Source organism: Monopterus albus, unplaced genomic scaffold (assembly GCF_001952655.1).
Source record: "Monopterus albus unplaced genomic scaffold, M_albus_1.0 scaffold42.1, whole genome shotgun sequence".
NCBI lineage: Eukaryota > Metazoa > Chordata > Actinopteri > Synbranchiformes > Synbranchidae > Monopterus > Monopterus albus.
The window spans coordinates 2047792-2058605 of record NW_018127922.1 but is presented as its reverse complement, the minus strand read 5'-3'; the positions used below and the strand labels follow the sequence as shown (position 1 = coordinate 2058605).

Below are 10814 nucleotides of genomic sequence, written 5' to 3'. Positions count from 1 at the left end.
AGAAAAACAGATTGTTTACAGATTATGTATTTCCTAATTGAGCAGATATATTTATTCAGTCATAATTTTGCCAATACTGTATGTCACAAGAAACTACATGTTTTGTATTTTTAGTACATTTTTATATCTGACTAGTCACCACAGCGAGATTGGTTAGTTTATATTAGTTATGGCATATTGTTATAATTCTTCCAAATAAAAATGAAAATAGGCCAAATGTGACCTTTTAAAAATTATTCCAAGATAAACTTTAAAAAGGAAACAAACTGCTTTCTCAGTGGACATCACAGTAGCTTTTATAAACTGAGGTTTGTGACCCATTTTGAGGTTTCATCTGTGTCCTTGAACTTCCTTTGCTTTTTAGGTGAAATAACATTGTAAATTTGACAATTTTAATGCCGGAAAAACACAGAAATATTTTCTTGGCAGAATGGAAAAAGCCACTCAACAGCATATGGGTCATCAAAGTTCCACTGAACCCCAAACTGAAATAAATTAGTTTTTGGTTTAGCAGTTATTAAAATGAGAATGATACACTCCACATGTTCAGCGGCACGAATAGTAATTTAACGTTTTGGCCAATATTAAATCTTTAATTAAAGGCCAATACTCTATCAGCCGGTAACACTATTGCACCACCAGCTGTCTGCTTAAGGCTCAGACTATCACCCTCCATGTTAAATGTCTGACTCTCAAACTTCTGTCACAAATGAGAAATGACCTAATCAAGTGCTGCAGGTAGTTTGTACAGCATGTAACTCTGTTGGAACTACAGATTATTTTGTATTCTTTGGCTACATTTCCTTTAGGTAAGGAAGCATTTGGCTCCCTCCTCCTCACCTTCTTTTCTCTCAGCCATGCTTCCCCTCTCCTTTCTTTGTCGGCTCTGAGCAGGCAGGATGTGTGAGAGTGTGTCAGGGCATTTGGAACAATGTCAAGGTCAACAAAACTTGCACATAGTCACACACACAGAATCACAGGATGTCAGAGAAGAAATCTTTAGGTGTCCTAACTTAATGTAAGATTTGATTTGTTGTGGTGCACAGACAGGAAACAAAGATAGAAAACTTGCAATGCAAACAGGCTCTTAAGCGAAAAAAGACTGATGTGCAACAATGCTAAACATCTCTTCAGCTGTTGCAACAGGGGGCGAGCTAAGTTCCAAACTGACTTCATGCCCTTCTGAAATTGCCAGCTCTGCCTGCACTTGTCTGCATGGCCTTGCATCATGGAGAGATGAGACAATGGGCCCCAGGGCACAGATGTGTAAAAGGCCCTTACATCTGCTACACTTCTAGAAGCAAAACAGATTGAGTAATCATGTGATTTGTAGTCAATTTGTATCGTCTTGTGGTTTTTTTGTGCCCCTTTGCAGTTTTATTAGCCCTTCTGTGTCAATTTTTACTTATTTTGCATCTCACTGTAGTAATTTTGCACCTCTTGTTACTTGTTCGGTCTATTTTTAGTTGTTTTTCATCTCTTTGTAGTTGTTTAGCATTTGTTTTTTCATGTTTTGTGGTTTTGTGCAGTTGTTTTGTTGTCCTTTGATTCACTCTCCAGCAGGAAAGGTTAACAGCTCCTTCATGGTTCTCTGGTGTAGGGGCCACCTGACCTTATAGACCCCTGGGTCTTGCCCAGTACGCCCATTTTGTAATCCATCCGTGCCTGTGTTTGTGTTAAATTGATCCTAGATGCTTTTGGCATAATAGCAGAAGCATTTCAGCCATGTTAGGACCCTTATAATGACCTGATTGTAGCTCTGTTAACCCAAATAATACCTTGTTTTGTATTTTGTTTGTGGTTTGCAGTGGTGATGGAGCGACTTGTGAATGAGCTGGGGTCTCTGCTGAAGATGCTCAGCCATGAAACAGTCAGTCCGGCCACTGCTGACAAGATGGCCTCCATACGCAACATCCTGGACTCAATGCAGCTGTCAGGTATAGAATAAAGTCTCAGATTGAGAAAAAAGTTTACTACATCTATTATTACATCTCTAGCTTCAGTTTGTACAATTATGTGACAAACCCCTTTAAACTTTATTAAAAGACTGCAAGCACAATGGTAATATGTTTTATTTGTAGTACAGATATTTTTGTACTTGTTTTGTACACGACAAAAATAACAACATTTGCATGTTTATCTAGTAAGCAAAGCATTACATTGCTTTTGTCAAACTCATTTTCCGTGTCATTTCACACTTCACTGACGCAGCCTTTAATTTCAAGCCACTGTAGGTTTGATACAGAAATGCTTCAGAGTGTCTCTAAACAAAAACAAAACACAAACGAAAGATAAGTTGTACTACAAACAGAATGCTACTGTATAAAGGATTAAATGAAGCAGACCTATAAATGAGACTGACTTATTATCCAAGGGAATTCGACTGAACATGCTTGAGGTTTTTCAGCTGCATCCTGCCTCGCATTAATTCAGTTTGACACTTGGAACAGGTCAGCCAAGGCATCTCGGAGTTGAGTAATTGTTCAAGGTCACAACAGCAGCATTACTTTAGACACAAATAGATCACTTCTTTTTTTTACTTGGCTGCTATCTTTTTGCAACCTTCCCGTCATCCCGTCAGACTACAACGGCATCCCAATGCATAAGACACAGAGTAGTGTGAAACATGCAACAAAATGTAGTTTCTGTGACATCAAATCTTACTGAGGTCTTTACAGTAGATCCTGGTTTATCTGGGAGAAAACAGTATGTGAGAGAGGATAAAGGGATTGATGTAAGAAGATAATGAAATGTAAAGTTTAAAGAGGATAAAGAGTGGAGGTCACAGACAGGACAAAAGCAAACCATCTTGATGGACATAATGTATGCTACAATGGACCCTTGTTACCCTACCATGCTCACACTTCAGGTTTTTCAGCATAATCCATATCAGTTCTGTTTTTACTTCCAAAAACGTCAGGGTTTCTTTTCTTTTACTGACTCCAGAACACCTGCAGAAATTCTGGGAGGTTTGGCAAACTTTTATCTTTGTTTATCTGGCACAAATATTTACAAGCTCCAATCTCCACTCCCTTGTTGTCTGAATCAGGCCTCCATACACTGTATTTGCCTACACTCTGGTAATCCTGACTGTAGCGTATTGCTGCAATCCTAGTCCTTCCTCTAATTCTTTTTCTAAACCCTAATTTATTTTTCCACAGTCAACGGATCAGACGTCTACATGAACAGCTGTCTTTATGGCAACGGCACAAGCTTTGTAGAGTCTCTGTTTGAGGACTTTGGTGAGCAGACCCTTCAAAATGCCTTCAAATCAACTCAGTGGTATAAAGTTGTATGTAGAAATTATCATATCACAAGATTTAGATAATAAACATACCGGTATATTATAAAATAGCTGTTTGTCATGCTTGTGGTTTGGCTCTATAGGGAATGTTTTGTGCTAACCAGTAAATGTTAGCATCTTATGGTGAACATTCGTGAAAAACATTAGACTTGATTGTCATTGTGAGCATGTTAGCATTTATCTCAAAGCATCACTGTACTTAGTACAACCTCACAGCTGCTAGCATGGCAGTATATTATAAAGGAACAAGAAGAATTCAACATCTACATAGTACACTTGGTTCTTGATACTCAGATAATTGCCTCCATTGACATTTTGCAATGAGCCAGCAACTGGGTGAATAAACAGCTCTAAATTAAGGCTTTGTACTGTATATCTTTTTGTCTTGTTTTGAAGTATCAGAACTGTCTAACACATTCTGTCAAGCCTAGCAAATGTTGATCAAATTAATCAGGCAGTTTCAATCAGGTTTACAGTACTGACTGTCTAACTAGACAAACCTTTATTTAAAATACACCTATAGTTCTGATAACATTAATTCTTTGTTGTTTCACCAGACTGTGATTTGCACATACTCAGTGCATCTCCTGTGGAGCAGAAAGAGCACAAAGAAGGACAGGAGAAGACTCATCCTAATAAATCTGTAAGCCACCTAGAGCATCTACCTGACTGTTCATCTGCTTTGCTTCTCCTCCTCACCTAAATTCTGGTTTAACCCTCACCTTGTTTGTTCAGACACCAACTGACACACCCCCTCCTCTCCCAACCACTCCCCTTCCTGATGACTACTACGAAGAGGCTGTTCCTCTGGATCCTGGATCCATGCCTCAGTACTTTACCACCAATATGAACAGTCAGTACTGTACCCCAGCTGAATTATGGGAAGTTTCACTTTATGTTTTTTTTATCTCATCCTGACTCTTCCGCTTCTCTCCTGTAGCCTCCAGGAACTCAGTGGAAGATGCCTACTATGAAGATGCAGACAATAACTACCCCGACACTAGGATTAATGGTCCTCCCAAAAACTCCTGTGAGTCTGCCTTTCTGCTGTTTTTCTTACTGATGCTTCTGATCCTTAAGTACATGGAATATAGTATGACGAAACAAATTCAGACATTGTCAGTGGATGTTTTGTGAATTCATCGTCCATGTTATTTTGGGTGTTTAGATAATGACTCAGATGCTCTGAGTAGTTCCTATGAGTCTTATGAAGAGGAGGAAGAGGAGGCCAAGGGTCGGGACCAATCCCAGAGATGGACAGCTGAGGAGAGCTCAGATGGACCAGTTAGAGACTGCCACATCTGTGCCTTTCTGTTGCGAAAGAAACGCTTTGGCCAGTGGACTAAACAGCTAGTCATTGTCCGAGACAATAAACTGCAGGTGAGTTGATAGGCTCCCTGGTGGTCTAGTGGTTAGGATTCAGTGCTCTCGCTGCCGTGGCCCAGGTTCGATTCCTGGTCAGGGAATGTGATTTTAGGAGGTAGAGCGGGTCATTTCCTAACTGAAGGATTAGCAGGTCAATTTCGGGCTTGTCCAGTCAATATGTCGAAGTGTCCTTGAGCAAGACACTGAACCCCAATTGCTCCCAGTGATAACACCGGTGTGTGAGTGTGCCAAATAGTGTGAAAGCACTTTGACTGTGCTGCAATGCATAGAAAAGCGCTATACAACTATAAGACCATTTATCATGACTGAAACCAAAGGATCTAATGTATATCTAGAATTATGTAAGGTTAAATGTTGGAGAAAAAAACAAGCACATCCAGAAAATCCCTCAACGTGTGCTGGACCAAACCCTTTACTGCTTCACTCAAGTCTTATATTCTTTTACAGTGCTATAAGAGCATCAAAGAGAGCACTCCCCACACTGAGCTCCCGCTGAATCTGTGCAACGTCATCTATGTCCCTAAGGAGGGCAGGAAAAAGAGACATGAGTTGCGCTTCTCTTTGCCTGGAGGCGAAGCACTAGTCTTGGCTGTTCAGAGTAAAGAGCAGGCCCAGCGATGGCTCAAGGTAATTTTATTCACTGTATAGAAGGCTGGTGCTGTGGGGAAAGACACACAAGAAAGTGGCTGAGGGGAAAACATAACATTTCTCATTTTCTGGGTCCAGGTGGTGCAAACTGTTGGCAACCAATGTAGCAACACTGAAGGACTGGAGGGATCCACTTCTCCCATCCTCCAGAGGAAGCTGGAGCTTGACAAGGTGTGTATGTTTCTGCGTGTCTTTGAGTGTCAGCCTGTTTATCTACAGTGTTGTATATGGTTTAAGATTTCCCCATAAACCGTCACAAGTTTCTTGGATTATCTGTCCAGATGCAGGCTTCCTGTGCTTCTCACTGTGTCTGAGTTTTACTTTACGGAGGTGCATTTCATTCTGCACCTGTATCCACATTTTAACTTTGCTGACACTATTTCTATTAGCCTATGCGTGACACAGCTGTTCCTTTAGCTTGTAGATTATAAGCAGTGAGTGAAATGACATTACTGCAGATGCTGTGCCGGCTAATTTGCAAAGCGTCTCATACCTTCAACAAAGTTTTGGCACACAGCTGCAGAGTCCATGAGCTCAGCGCGTGCTGACATGGCAGTTACACCCCATGTTGGGAGAATAGTTTTAAGAATACAGAGTCAGTGAAAGTAACTTATGTCATTTTTGTTGATGTGTTAAGGTGTGCCTATGTGCTGTATATATTATTTTGCTTCTGGAGCTCCTCACATCTCTCATGTTTCATAAGACATAGAAGTATTGAAGGTTTTGCCTATTTCCTTTGCCAGGTGCTGCAGTCTGAACGGCAGGCATCAGACTCAGACAGTGGGCCAACAGCAGACAGCCAGTCCACTGCGCCAGGACGGGACACCACTGACTCACTCAGTAGGTTTAATGTTAAAGGAGCTCTTGATTACCTTGTAATTTTTCTTTCTTTCACTGCTGTTGAAAGAAACTGAAAGGCAGAGCTCACATGTGCAGCATCAGTCATTATTAAAATGTACAACATTACATTGCAGATTAAAGGAGTGAGATTTAACATTTGTGTCTCTGTGATTGTTTGCTGTTGGTAGCTGGTGGAAGGTGTAATAAATCTTTACAGATTTGTAGGAATGTAAAAAGTATTGATACACTTGAGTGTCACAATAATATGTTTGCCGATACTGTATCAAATCACAAAAACAAAGTATCGGTTTTTAATTAATAGTTCATATGCCAAGTAGTGCTATGTTGTATCGCAATATATCGAATCGTAACTCTTGTATCATTTATAGGTATCATGTCGCCAGATTCTTGCCAGTACACAACCCCACAGATTTGTCCATGATGTCTCTAGAGTTAGCACAGAGAACACAGCCATGTTGTTTCAGTCTTGCTACAACCTGTTTACTGACCGAGGAGCTCTGAACCTAAAGAGACATGAGAGAGAGAGAGAGAGGAAGCGAGACACATGCAGATATGACATCCTTCCTACCCTCTTCCTGCTATTGTCTCTCACTGACATCATAGGAAGTAGGCTGGGCAGAGCAATGCTGCACCTGGTACAATAAACACAAGTATGCTGAGACACTGTATGGTTGAATAAATAAAAGACATCTTTATACATTTTTGTTTTTATGTAATTGATGAAATGTGTATTTTTTGAGTTACAAAGTATTACTGATACTGGTGATGTGACACAAAGATACTTAAGTTATAAGGTAGCATTATCTTTTTTGTAATTTTCCACACTGACCTACTGTGTATTAAGCACTCCATGACTCTATGACCCCATTGTCAGCTCCAGCACAATCTGACTAGGGTATGTTTGATTACAGACAGAGGGAAGCGTGGAGCCTTCTCTGAGCTGACGGGGTCGATGAGCCGAGCAGCGGGGAGGAAAATTAATCGGATCATCACTTTCTCCAAACGGAAACCTCATTTACTGGGGGAACATCCTCCGTCTTCTGGTCACCATGACAACCCACGCTGTGGTGAGGGCAAACCTGATCAAGCAGCTGATTGGTTGACTGGCTGATTTCTTATTTAAGTGACTGATAAATGGATCACTGACTCACAAAAATATTTAAAGTTTACAGTAATGTAAGATTCCAGGATCAAGCCCTGGCCGACCCGTTGCCTTTCTGTGACGAGTCTGCATGTTCTCCCTGTACCTGCATGGGTTCTGTCCCGGTACTCTGGCTTCCTCCCACAGTCCAAAGACATGCAGCTTAGGTTCACTGACAACTCTAAATTGCCTGTAGGAGTGAGTGTGAGTGTGTGTGGTCGTTTGTCTATATGTCAGCCATGTGATAGACTGGCGACCTGTGCAGGATGGACCCCGCCTCTCACCCAGTGTCAGCTGGGATTGGCTCCAGTCCCTCCATGACCCTTGGTAGGATAAGCAGTATAGATAAGGGATGGATGGCTGGTTGGATTTTACATTTTCAGCCTTTATTTACACTCAAAAAAAAAACACAGGCACATTCTCTTACTTTATTTTGACTTTTAGCAGAGAACAGATGCTTAACATATCTGCTGTCTTTTTGTCTTTTAATCACTTTCACATTCCTCCTCTTTCTCTCTCCCTATAGGCTACCTCACTGTGTGTCTGGGTGGCTCACGGAAGGAACGTTGGTGCGTGGTGCGAGCAGGAAGCCTGTACCTGCAGAAGGACCCTGGGGACCAACGGCCCCCAGGCATCGTGGTGCCGCTCAAAGGGGCAGAAGTGGTGCCAGGTGGCCTCGGCCCCAAGCATCCCTTCTCTTTTCGTATCCTGCAGGGAGGCAGCGAACTGGCAACTTTAGAGGTACTTTACTATGGTATCAAAAGCTCTTCAACAATTTAACTTGGTAGAGGAGAGTTATTGTAGGCAGATGGGGTTTTTTCAGGAAAATGGAAAGTTAATATGTGCAGGGATGACACACCTACATTTGTCTGGAATCCAAATACTGTTGGTTTAGGTGTGTGTGTTCATCAGGCCAGCTGCTCGGAAGATCTCGGTCGCTGGCTTGGTGTGTTGTTTGCAGAGACTGGGAGCACTGTGCTCCCTGAAGAGCTGCACTATGATTACATTGACGTGGACACACTCACAGACATACGACAAGCTGCCAGACACTCCTTCCTGTGAGTCACTTCCTACAGTATATATCTGTGTGTTTCTGCATGTTTTCTGTCTCTTATTAGATTGTTTAAAAGAAAGGTATTCAACAGGCAAGAACGTATCATACTAGTTGTATAGTAAATTCCTTAGTTTTACATGTTTAGATATAATTTATGTGTGTATTGAAATATACACATACTGTAGGTGGGTCTGGGTGTCTGAATGTTCAGATGCATTGTGTACTTATTTGAATTATGGATAAATTGGAATATGGTAAGATGTTAAATGTGATAAAGGTAGGCATAATAAGCATGCCTGCCTTTCCTCTCAGCTGGGCCAGTACCACTGCTATGTCCTCTGGGAGTGCCTCAGCAGACTCCAGGACCTATGATGAGGTCTATGAAAGCACTGAGGTAGGTAAACATCATGTGAACCAGTGATAACATACAAAATCTCTGAACTTCGAAATGCTCCCCCCCCCCCCTTAAATTCTTTATAAAACTTCAAATGTTCAGGATGTTGAGGCACTGATGTTCATCACAGGGTGATGATGATAGTTTTCTCTGTCTTGTTGTTAAAAACTGTATGATGTTAAAAACATCATACATCTTATATTACTGTGTACATTTGTGGATGGATGCAAAGCTCCCTTTATGGTTTTTACCACAGAGTATCAGCCAAAACACGTACTGTATAGATGTACTGGTAAAATAGACCCTGTAAATTATGTAAATGTTACAAGTGATCTTGATTTTTCTGCATCCTGCAGGAAGGAGGTATTGAGAGCAGGCCAGGCCAGGTGAGACGTCATGCCTCCTTCTCCAGCAGAGACTCTGAAAAAACAGAACAAAAGGCCATCATCAAGAGACATGCTTCCAGTGAGTCTCATTTGATAACTCAATAGACTAGCTACATGAAAATCTCATGGTAGAAAATGTAGCCACAGCTGGCTGACATCTCCAGACGATGATAGTGGTGAAATGCAAAGGTTTATCAAGGTAGATATCATCATAAACCTATACCAGCATTGCTCTGTCTACTTATATTCTGCTTTGTTCTGTGTTAGATGTAAACCAGTATGGGCGGTATGGGAAGACACGAGCAGAAGAGGATGCCCGGCGATACTTGACACAGAAAGAGGAGCTGGAAAAACAAAAGGAAGAGCTCAGATCTGCGCTGATTTCCCTCCGCAGGGAGAAGAAGGAGGTGAAGGAGGAGATGAAAGGTGGCAGAGGTCAGAAACAAACCACACAGGAACACACAGAGAACTGTTCAGAATTCAGCTGTGTAGCAGCAGTACAAACTGTGCGTGTGTGCAGGTCATGGTGTGGAACAGCGGCTAGCTGAGCTGGAAACACTGTGTAAACAAAAGGAGGAGGAGAGGGTGGAGCTGGAGCTCCGACTAACAGAAGTCAAAGAAAACCTGAAGAAGTCGCTGGCTAGAGGAGCACTGGGTCCACCCACTGACACCAAGATCAGTGTCAAGGTAGACTGCTACAGCATCACAATGACGTGGCAGAGATGTTATGTCACTGATTCTTATCGCCCACACTCAGTAGAGTGAAATCTGTTTGATATTGAAGTTTGTGTGTGTTGGTATGTGTGTACAGGCACAGGGAGGTAAGGTGGAAAAGGTTTACAATGAGACTCTGCCAGTCAACTCAGCAGCTGAGCTTCGTAAACGCACTCCATCTCTTTACACCTCTTCCAAGGGGAACGTCATGCAGAAGGCAAAGGTAAAGTGTGTGTGTGTGTGTGTGTGTGTGTGTGTGTGTGTGTGTGTATGTGTGGACAGGATACATCCCAGTTCCCTTAACTGATCATTACTTGCTCCTCATTCCTTGTGTTGTCCAGTCCGCCATCTTGAAGGACATCCTAAAGGTCTTATTCCTCTTCTGAGGAGCAAGAAAGCTTCCTGGTCGAGCCATGAACAAGAGTAAAACACAACATTCTTTGTGGAAGTCTTTTATGGACTGACACATGCTTTAAAGGAAACCAGTTAGTGACTGGACGTTTCAGATGAAAGATCAGAGGAAAGGAAGTCTCACGTCCCTAAAATGTTTCCTTGATTCCTCTCTCCTAACATTTTTTCCTTGCTTCTTTTTTTCACATCTAAGAACTAAACGGAAAAGATACAAGTGAGGGAAATGTGGATGCAGTTAGTGAGATGTGGCCAGAGACAAAACAAGACAGAAATGAATGTTTTCCTCACTTTATGTGGTCTCATGGTTTCCAGGAGTGGGAGTCAAAGAAGGGGACCTAGACTGAAGAGGAATGGATCAACTAATGGATTCATGGAGAGAAAACGATGAACTGTGACAAGAGGATGTGTAAAAAAAGAAACAGAAGAAGAAACGTGACACTGAGAAGAGGAAGAGGACAGACTAACACATTCTTCTCTCCTCTTATCTAGAGAACAGGTGGAATCTTTGCTGTCTC

At 41.8% G+C, this 10814-nt stretch overlaps 1 protein-coding gene and 1 non-coding gene across 2 annotated transcripts in view; both read left to right on the top strand.

Annotated features, from left to right (window-relative positions):
- Positions 1 to 10718, top strand: part of LOC109960036 (actin filament-associated protein 1-like 1) — a 15869-nt gene extending 5151 nt beyond the window's left edge. Inside the window, exons 2-19 of the mRNA XM_020599866.1 lie at positions 1809 to 1937; positions 3162 to 3242; positions 3862 to 3947; positions 4040 to 4157; positions 4245 to 4334; positions 4473 to 4684; positions 5138 to 5317; positions 5417 to 5509; positions 6082 to 6178; positions 7111 to 7266; positions 7867 to 8081; positions 8253 to 8398; positions 8707 to 8788; positions 9145 to 9253; positions 9442 to 9609; positions 9695 to 9861; positions 9986 to 10111; positions 10612 to 10718. Of these exons, the coding sequence (XP_020455522.1) occupies positions 1809 to 1937; positions 3162 to 3242; positions 3862 to 3947; positions 4040 to 4157; positions 4245 to 4334; positions 4473 to 4684; positions 5138 to 5317; positions 5417 to 5509; positions 6082 to 6178; positions 7111 to 7266; positions 7867 to 8081; positions 8253 to 8398; positions 8707 to 8788; positions 9145 to 9253; positions 9442 to 9609; positions 9695 to 9861; positions 9986 to 10111; positions 10612 to 10638 (2282 nt within the window). The 3' untranslated portion in view covers positions 10639 to 10718. The remainder of the gene's footprint in view (positions 1 to 1808; positions 1938 to 3161; positions 3243 to 3861; positions 3948 to 4039; positions 4158 to 4244; positions 4335 to 4472; positions 4685 to 5137; positions 5318 to 5416; positions 5510 to 6081; positions 6179 to 7110; positions 7267 to 7866; positions 8082 to 8252; positions 8399 to 8706; positions 8789 to 9144; positions 9254 to 9441; positions 9610 to 9694; positions 9862 to 9985; positions 10112 to 10611) is intronic.
- trnae-cuc (transfer RNA glutamic acid (anticodon CUC)) lies at positions 4699 to 4770 on the top strand. The gene has a single exon. It is a non-coding gene; the product is annotated as a tRNA-Glu (tRNA).
- Positions 10719 to 10814: the final 96 nt, after the last annotated feature.